The following is a 10,544-nucleotide window of genomic DNA, read 5'->3' on the forward strand; positions in this document are numbered from 1 at the left end:
AAACTTTCTATAATTAGAAAAAAAATATATATATACTTGTGTGGAGTTTAGAATGAGATTATTGGAGTACTAATAACAGTTCCCTTCATTTTTATTGATTTAAAATATATTTTTCTTAACGGGTAACGGATCGGGTTATATTACCTGATAATATTAACGGGTCGAATCATATTATCCGTTTACTTTAACGAGTATTACACAACACGACCCGTTAAGCTATCGGGTATGACACGAAAACGACACGAACACGAGAAACACGACATGAATACCAGGTCTAATTGAAACTCTATGATATGATATGCATACCTCAGAAAGAGAAATGGTAAGAGATTCTTTTAAAGGTGAGACTTTCTATGGATTTTCTGACTATTTATGCTTTTGGCATAATGTTTTATAATGTTGATTTATAAATGAAAGTTAAACTGTAAGGTGACAAAGAGTTTATAAAAAATCTCACTTTGATATAATTTCTTTAATATTTATCTCCTTGCAAAACTGCAAAAATGATATTTTCGTTCAAGGAATCTGCTTTCGACCTTTTCTCAGTACCCCAGCTAGCTAGTTTGCTGCAACTGTATGATATGAGGAGGCAGATTGTCTGCCCTCCGTTTACCATGCCCTTCCCATCCTTTCCTATTTGTACGGTCACAGTTAAGCCACGTCAACATTTTATATTCATATTGCTTTTTGTCTTATTATCTCTATAAAAAATCAATATAAAATGTTGACATAGCTTAATCGTGACCGTACAATATGGGAGGAGATGGGAATGACATAGTAATGGGAGGGCAGAATGTGCCTCCATGATATGATATGCATATCCTTAAAAACGCAGATATGTGTTTGCATATTCAACAGTTTGGAAAAAGATAATATATATCTGACCAGGATCCCAAGAGAGCAGTATGCAAACAAACCCTAATGACAAAATATGTTCTTTATGTGACATTGAAGATTTTGAATAATCCAAAGCGACTAATATTGTTTTTGTGATCGTACGTAAGATTGATTAGGACCATCAAAGGCCCTAGGGCATATATACAAGAAGTGGATGAGTTATAAGATTTATTTTAGTGCAGCGAACTTTCAATTCATCCGGCCCCCTCTATATGGCTAGAGAATATTTTACGTACGAGCTATAGCAACATTCATATATTCTCAAGTTACTATTTGCAGAAATAATGTATACAATTATATTATAGGCTCTGTCCCTTATAACTTTGTTCTTGATATTGGTAGAGTTCGACTTAGTGGTAGATCTAGTATTCTAACATTGAGTGGTCTTAATATAAAAGTTCTAAAATATGGGAGAAAAATAATATTAAAAAATTAAACAATAAATCAAAATTACATTGATAATCTTTATATAGACAAACATTACAAGCTACAAAGACTAAATTTGACACGATGAGGTTTCATACTCTATAAATGTGTCATGATAGTTTCATTATCAATACACATACAAAAAAAAAAAAAAAAAGAAGAAGATTGATGATGATTTGGAAATATCCAAAATTGGAGTTGAACTATTCGAAAATTAATATGATTAGAACTATCCAAAATTAGAGAAATATTTGGAAAAGGATTTTTAGAACTAATCGATGATGATTTTTGCTGGTGGTGGCATGGGGATCGGTTGAGTGTGGTTGGAGGAAGAAGGGAATTGGAATTGGGAATTACCCAATTGGAGAAAGTGAACACAAAATGAGACTAGGTAGAGATCTCGGGTAGGAGGAAAGGGAATAGACTCTCTTTATTTTCTTTAATTAAAAAGGGTCTCATCCACGTGGCTTAATAGTTTAATTATTTTGTTTTAAATAGGTTGGCTCAAAACAACATTGTTTTGTTCAAATCTTGAAAAAAAAAAAAAAAAAAAAACTGAATAGTCTTCTTCACATTCGTTAATCATTTGCAAAACATACACCCGCTAGTTCGCTGCTGCACTCTTCTCCTCCACCATATGTCCAAACTTGAGTGGTTCTCACAACCACTTATCTGAACTTTCGGGTGGTCTCAAGACCACCCGGATTCCTTAATGTATCCGCCACTGGTTTGACTGCACCTAAATGAGCGATTTATGATGTTTTGCAATTTTTATAGTAGCTAGAGAAATGCTTGTAATGTTATCAGATATCAATACTAAGTTTTACTAAAAATCAGAGTGATCAATAATTCAATCGAGTCACAATCATATCATCACTAAATTCACAAATCTAGTACTTATAAATTTTTGGTAAGGAAAATGTACTTTTGTCACCATTGGTTTTAAAGGAAAATTATCATTTTTAAGAGAGTTCACGGCATGTATAATGCATCTTATCCTTCTTGTAATACAAAATTGATGAAAAGTGATAAAAAAACATCATGGATTATTTTTATTTTTATTTTGGTAATATTAGTGACTTGCATTTTGCGTAGTCTTTGTTTAAAACAAATGGAATCATGAATGGATGTGATCTAATGCATCTACTTTAACTCAAGGAACTGAGCAAAGCCAAACCTACATAGTCCATAAATATTTTTGTGTTGTATGTTAAACAATTAAGCGGTACATGATAAATCGTTAAATTCCTACTCTAGGAGTTTTGAAACGAAAAACCATTTATATATGGTTCCTCTTGCATGAATTGTGCAAAGGAAATGAAAGGAATATTAGTTGGTACAGACTCCGAGAGAGAGAGAGAGAGAATTATTGACCACTTGAATAAAAAAGGACGAAGGGTGAGCAGCCCCAGAAAAGCTGTATTGCCGCATGGAATATGATATTTTTCGAATTCTCTATGTGAAAATTTGAAAAACTTATTAATTGTGTTCGTTCAACGTACATTGTGCGATTAAAAATTATTTAAAATTTTTAATTTAAAATTGAATATAAATAATACCTAATAAAAATTAACTGCACAATATACAATAAACGAACATGATTGATTGATTATCGGATCCCTATAAAAGGATTTGGAGAGGATTTTTGTCCTTGCTGCATAAGGAGAGGACACATACACATTAGTCGGGGTCTATTTAGAATGTGGAATTCTATCGCATCCCATATTTCCAACCCATGTGCATGTGCTCATCATGTCATATCTAATCCCGTACATTACTTAAAAATTAGTGGTATTATCATATACTCTTCTCCTTTATTACTCAACTTTTTGCATGGAGGTCGGAGGATGAATACTAATTACGGTGATGTTTTTTTAATTCAATCCTATGAAAAACCTGATAACCGTTGGGTTTTACAAGAAGAAGTTTCAATATAATTAAAAATTGTATTATCAATACAATTTATTTGCATTCTTATGATACTATACTAATTAGAGTAAAGTATAAAAAACTACCTCAACTATTGGTGTCACGACACTTTCATACCTTATCTTTTAAAATTAACAATATCATACCTCATCTTACGAATTTGTGACAATTTCAGACCTCCGTCAATTTTTCTGTTAATTTTTCTGTTAAGTGCTGACGTGGCTTGATTAGGAGTCCATTTTCTATTAAAATATTATTAAAAACTAAAAAAATATTTAATATTTTTAAAATATTAAAATAATAAATTAAAAAAAAAAAAACCTTAGTTGTCCCTTCCCCCCTCTCAAGAAGAAGAGGAGGAAAAAAAAAATGGAAACTGCAACCTAGAAAAAAAAAAAAAAAAAACCTAGAAGAAGGAAGAAGGAGAAGAAGAAGGAGGAAGAGGAAGTAGAAAACCCATCAACTCAACCCTGGCCCGCCCGCGGAAGAAGAAGAAGAAGGAGGCGAAGAGGAAGAAGAGGTGGAGGAGAAAAAAAAAAAAAAAAAAAAAAAACCCAAACTGCAACCCAGAAGAAGGAAGAAGGAAGAAGAAGAAGAAAAAATTAAAACACCCCCTCCTGCGGAAGAAGAAGAAGAAGGAGAAAAGAAAAAAAAAAAAAACCCCAACCTAACCCAATTCGTCCCCCACCACACCCCCCCCCAAAAAAAAAAACTCAACGCGCACTCATCTCTCCTCCCTCATCTTCATCTTCTTCCCCATTTCCCTCTACCTGCAACTTAGAAACAAAAAAAAGAAAAAAAAAATTCGAACCCAGTTTCGGCCCAAGAAGAAGAAGAACCCTCTCTGTCTCCTCCCCATCTTCATCTTCGTCCCCTTTTCCCTCTATCTGCAACCCAGAAACAAAAAAAAAAAAAACAAAAACAAAATACAAAAAGAAAAAAAAAAATTTCATACCCAGTTTCAGCCCAAGAAGAAGAAGAAGAAGGAGAGAGAAGAAGAACAAAAAAAAAAAAAAAAAAAAAGTGAAATTCAGTTTCGGCCAGGAGAAGAAAAAGAAGATGAAGAAGGACAAGGAGAAGAGAGAAGAACAAAAAAAATTGAAATTGGTGCGGGTGAAGGAAAGGGGATGCCGCATTTCTAGGAATTTTTTGTTTTGTTTTTTGTATTCTTAATTTTTTAATATTTAATTATTAAAATATATTTAATTATTTTTTAATTCAGCTGGATTAGTGAATTGTTCCTTTCTCTTGCCACGTCAGCACTTTACAGAAAAACTAACAGAAAAATTGACAGAGGTATGACATTGTCACAAATTCGTAAGATGAGATATGACATTGTCAATTTTAAAAGATAAGATATGAAACTGTCGTGACCCTAATAATTGAGGTAGTTTTTTGTACTTTACCCTACTAATTAACTTAACATGGTTTCTTTACTTATAGTAACATATTTTTTTTACTGTTTGTGTTGTATTAAAAGGAGCGACCTTCAAACATATATATCCTTATTCAACCAACTCTATCCATCCCTTACCTCCCTTGGTCTAATCTTTTGAAATATGTAAATGAAAGTGTATGTTTTCAAATTAACCAAAACATGAGCCTGCCAAGCTATTTTAGAACAAATGAATATTATATATTTAAAGTTAATTGTCCTAATATAATAGAAAACATGGTTCTAGATTTTGAGGGTGATTCGGCGCGAAACGGGCTAGTGATTGACACAGAAAAAGCAGCTGATGAGGATTGAGCAAGACAGATGTATAGTAAAGCAATAGAGTGCCCGAAGATCGAGGAACGACTGCCCCACTCAACCCACAACCAACATTGACGGCGACCCTTGATTACCAGCGATGCCCCTTCAGCCCCCGCGCGCTGCCCAGTGCCCATTCCCATGTAATATCATTGACGTCTTCTGTCGTCTTTTGCTGCCCTCACGCTGCCCGACCTTCGCAGGTAAAAGCATGTCGGTCTGCTCCTCGTCTATAATATTACGTCTCGCGCTCCGGACGGCACGCGCGGTCAGATACGTACGTAGACAATACCATTAACGTGGAGCATTATGTATTTTCCTTTTTATGGGACCTTATTTATTTATATTTTGCTTCCTTTTTCATTCACATATCGTTTTCTTCAGAAGCAAAGTGCAATGTGTGAATGTGTGTTGTTTGTGCCGCTTTAAATTGATCTATAATTTCCCTTTGCATGTATAGATGTGTTCATGAATTTAGAACCAAAAAAAGTCCTTTGAATTCAAAGCCAGCCTCCTTTCTCAATTTGGTTTCATGGGTAGTCATTATTTGTTCAGAGACTTGATCCGATGGTAGTGCTTTGGTCAAAGATGAAAACTGATCGATCAGTTCTGGCTTTGATGTGCCCGTTGCTCAAGTAAAGTAGTGTTGCATTTCGCTTTAATGACTACTTATTCAGCTTATGTTCTAATGTATGTATTTATTTAATAATAGCACTCAAAATTCAAAGATGTATCATTACACTAATAGTTAACATTAGGTGACAACCCACATGAAAAAAATTTCTCATTATTATTCATTTTTTACAGACTCTAACTATCTTCAATTCCTTTAGCGCTATATTCATGAATATGGATTTTTACGCTCTTACAATATTGTATATCATCTTCTCCTGATAGAATTTAACAGTCTTTATGTCTAAATTCACATTCACTCTCTTTCTTTTTAAATATAGTTTATAATGAACCTAGGATTAGGTTGTATTAGATCTGTGTTGGACCTACCCGTTAACTAATCCATTCACATGCTTCACGGAATCAATTAGATTTTGATTTACTGTAGAATTTCAATTGAAAATATATTTTTTAAGAGTAGGAATTTCCAAGATAAATCAGTAATCACACATTAGCCTCTGTGTTTTCTTGTAACTTAAGCGATAAGATTTAATCTTCACAATTAACAATCTTCAAACCAAGATGGCGATTGATCACAGATTGTTCCAAAAATCTGAGACATGTAGACCCCTCATAGCCATTTTAATTCACTTCTTATATTCCTTCCAGATTCTCAAGTAGTCCAAACAAACACGAATCAAAGTAATTTGCATTCAAACCACAAGCTCTTCGAAGGCAGCTCGTTTCACACAATCAATTAATCTGCTATACGTACTGTGGGTTGTTGTCAGAGAGTTAAGAGAATAATTGCTCCACATAAACTTGAATAGCGATTGAATGAGCAGCTAGCTAACCAATAAAAGTTACATCAACCTGGTTAATTTTCAATTTGTCTTATGCTAATGTAATTACTAATTAGGTGGCACCACTTTGCACGCTTAACCAAGCACACCAGCCAATTCGGTTTTACCTATATGACCAAGGTCTACTAAATGTTGGAGCTTTTAGGAACATTTCATACTATCCAGCCTCTTCAATGTGAAATAGTTCATGATCGGATTAAGCAGCTGGTCAAGATTGCTAATTTATCTGTAAAAATGATCTCCATGAATGTTTTTTAATACTCATAGGTAAGCTAAGCGATTAGTAACATTGTGACAATCTTTATTGTGCCCTCATATTATAACACATGAATTAGTAACATTTAGACTTAATTTTCATCCCACTTTGAATGGGATAATCTTTTGTATGATAAATAGTTCAAATATTTGTTTTGTTAAGTTAAGATTAATGTTAAATTAATGTTAAACTCAATTGCCACGCATAAGTGATTGACAAAAGTCAATTTGGTTTAGATCTCGCGAAGAGCGCCGCACATACAGATTTCAAGAATGAACAGTAATTTTCAAATTATTAACAACAAAACTGATTTCATGGATTCTCGACTGCATTGTTGGAAAGAAACAATGATGAATGTTTCAAATGCAAATGAAATGTGCTCTCGTGCAGTAGTTGTTCTCAGACAACAAACCACACGTTCGAATTATTACTTGAATTAGGTTTAATTACTCAATGTGTTCAACCTAAACCCAATGGCCATCAAATATACATCACTCAGACATGAAAAAGAAGGCTACTTCACTATGAATGGTAACATATGAATTGAATCGACCACTAACTCAGTCAGCTGGGGCTCTGCTAGTTAGCTCTTTGGTGTAGTGTCTGTGTCTGTGTCTGTGTCTGTGGGTGTGTGGGGAAGGCAAATTGAATCCATAACTTTCGGGCAGTGGCTTTATAGTTGCTATAGGGCATTGGCTTTACACGTACTTCCATGTGATTAGCCAACTCCTCGAACTTATAATGATGATTCTCGAACAGCATCTTCAGGAAGGAAACACAAGAGACGACCCCTCCCCCCCCCCCCCCCCCCCCCCCCCCCCCCCCCCCCACACACACACACAACAAAGATTATTCTTTTAGAAAACTTGATTGCTATTATCATTATATATTCTCTTCTGTACCCCCCACTTCCTGTAATATAAAACGTCTCATTTTATAATGCCAATTGCCAAGCCATTCGTTTATAATTGATACAATGCAAAAGCGTTTCTGCACTAATTTAAGCCCCCCACTTTCTCAAAAATTGAGAAGAAATAAACTTATATACTTACAAAACACTTGGGATTTGGATAAAAGAAATTTGGGTTTTGCTCAATGTATCATTTCATTGGGTCCTTAATCAGAAATTTAGCACACTAGTTAAGTAGCTAGCTAGAGTGACTAATTTTTCAGTATCATATTTAGTTGGTCACTCAAGAGCTGCATGGATAATACAGAAGAAAAGGTGATTTGGATTTAATTAAGTTCCTTCGGCTAACTGTTATTGGAATCGTTAGGGAAATAATGCAGTCTTGTTAAACTTGTATTTTTTCATAGGACAAAAGCGTTGGATGATCAGAAGGGTAGAAAAGACTAGGAATTTGGGAAAAGACCATTTGCTTCCTTCCCAAATTAACCACTTGCAACTGAATTCCGAATCCACCAAAATTAAATACCACTTTATGCTGTCTAGCTTAGCTATATAGATCGAAGTTGTCATAAATACTGTCTTCCACATGCAGTAACCCTATATATAGTAAAGCTTCCTCCACCATGCAATCCCTCCATTCATTTACACCCCAAGAATATTTGCCAACAAAGTCCCCCACAACTTAAGTCTTTAAGTCTCAAAGCAAGTCATTTTATTTGAATATCTATATTCCGATTCAATATCCTCGCACATAATATATATAGTGGCTAGATCACACAAACACTAAATACACAACAAAAACCACTTTCTCATCTCTTTAGCTTTCTCTCCACTAAATACTACTACGCTCAAAAAGATTTTATCTTTATTTGTTTTTCTCTTTGCTTTTGGATTGTTGTAGATCTAGGAATAAGAGTAAATAAAAAAACCAAGATGATCCAGGAACTGTTTGGAGGTGCAGGCCTTAGTAACATAGAAGGAGGAGAGAGGAAATCTTTCACCTTTCATGGTGGTACTACTTGTTCTCCTTCTCTGTCTCCTTCACCATCCCCTTCTTCCTCAACAACTACCACCGCCACCGCCACCACAACAATCACGGCAGGTTTATCAAGTACTGAGAACTTGAGATGCCCAAGATGCGAATCTTCCAACACCAAGTTCTGCTACTACAACAATTACAACCTCACTCAACCCCGCCACTTCTGCAAGACCTGTCGCCGCTACTGGACAAAAGGAGGAGCCCTCCGCAACGTTCCAATTGGCGGCGGCTATAGAAAAAACAAGAGTGTCACCGGGTCAACGGCTTCCATAGGCAAGACCGCCGCAGGGAAGTTGAAAACGGTGGTGTCAGAGATTGGCCGTTCAGGATTTGGTGGGGGGTTCGATCAGGAGGTCCAAGCAAGCCCAATACTATGGGGCTCGCCCCAGAATTCTCATTTACTAGCCCTGTTAAAAGCCAGTCATCATCAAAACCCTAACCCTAATCAACTTTGTAATTCTGTAAATGTGAAGCAAGAGGGAGGTATGAATATGATTGGGTCCCACATGATGACTACTGAGGCAATTGCAATGAATACTGCTCGAACCCTGGGGTTGGATCCAGTGTGCCAGGCTCCTTCACTTGGCCTGTGCAGCTCTTTCTGGAGAAACAACAACCAAAATCAACCACCTCCAAGCCATCACCAACACCAACAAAACGGTTTCATTGTTGGTCATGAAGTTCAAAGCAGCAATATTGGAATTCAAGAATTGTTTCAGAGGCTAACACCATCAACATCACAATCAGGTAGTTATTATTCCGACCAACTAAATAATGTGGTGGCGTCTTCATCCTCCTCATCATTGTCTTCATATTCCACGTCATCGATTTTGGATTCGTCTCCGGCGGTTGGCGGTGGCGAAATGGGTTACTGGAACCCGGCGTTTACCGCGTGGTCATTTGATCTTCCGACAACCAATGGTGCATATCATTAAGTCTTTAGCCTCAGTTAGGTTCTACTTTTTCTTTAATTTGGTTGATTTTTTGGTTATGTTTGTGTGGGTTGTGATACTTATTATGGCTTTAGCCTCAGTAGCTAATAGCCACTCTTTCTTCTTCTCTGTCTGTATGTGTGTTTTAAGGTGTAAGGGACATATGAGGGAGGGTGTACCAACTAAGGACCAGGAAATTAAATGTTTTGTTACTTGTTAGTGGTTCTTGATTTTATCATCACATCATAATTTCCATAAAAATTTAAGGGGATCTCCTTAATTAGATGCCTGAAATTTTGATAAGGAACTGAATTGTTTATTTATTTATTTATTTTTTTTTCATACATGAGGATTGACAAGAGTATCAAATCAACCTCTAATCTCTCCAATGAATCTGCTGTTATGTCATGATCCCACCAATTAATCTCTCCATATTGTTTTATGTAACTAATTAATAGTTATAAGTTGCCTGTTATAGATTGTACAAAGTCAACTCTCTGATTGTATTTATTCTGTATCAATAGAATGAGCAAACAATTGAGCATTTCTCCATAACAGATATTCTTATTCTTTGCTCTATTTCCTTTCTGCCGTTCTATGTTTCTTTATATGGTATCATCCTTTTTCCCAAGCTAAAGCTTCGCACAGTACGATCCTCTATGGCTTCTATATTACTTCGCACCCCACCACCTTCAACATCTCCCACACAATCAATTCTCTCATGGACATAAATAATTACCTCAGTTGGAGATCTTAATTTTCAGATATTCTTGAAATTCATGGTATGGAAGATGTCCTAACCACCAATTCCAAACTTCTAAAGAAGCTTGCTGATGGCTCTGTCAATCCAAATTATGCTCGGGACAAACTTGTCCTCAGTTGGATCAAGGCTACCTGCTCACCCTCTATACGATCTATACTGATTCC

The 10,544-nt window shown here is 35.7% G+C and overlaps 1 protein-coding gene across 1 annotated transcript; it reads left to right on the forward strand.

Moving 5' to 3' along the window:
- Positions 1-8,263: 8,263 nt before the first annotated feature.
- On the forward strand, positions 8,264-9,836 carry LOC103939702 (dof zinc finger protein DOF2.4-like). The gene has a single exon (XM_009349812.3). It carries the CDS (start codon positions 8,580-8,582, stop codon positions 9,618-9,620), a length of 1,041 nt encoding a protein of 346 aa, XP_009348087.2. The 5' UTR covers positions 8,264-8,579; the 3' UTR covers positions 9,621-9,836.
- The last annotated feature ends 708 nt before the right edge of the window (positions 9,837-10,544 follow it).

This window comes from the organism of the source record quoted next, unplaced genomic scaffold (assembly GCF_019419815.1).
Source record: "Pyrus x bretschneideri cultivar Hongxiangsu unplaced genomic scaffold, Pyrus_bretschneideri_v1 Contig59, whole genome shotgun sequence".
Taxonomy (NCBI): domain Eukaryota; kingdom Viridiplantae; phylum Streptophyta; class Magnoliopsida; order Rosales; family Rosaceae; genus Pyrus; species Pyrus x bretschneideri.

Coding starts and splice junctions, on each gene's coding strand:
- LOC103939702 (XM_009349812.3), top strand. CDS start 8,580: ATGATCCAGGAACTGTTTGGAGGTGCAGGCCTTAGTAACATAGAAGGA.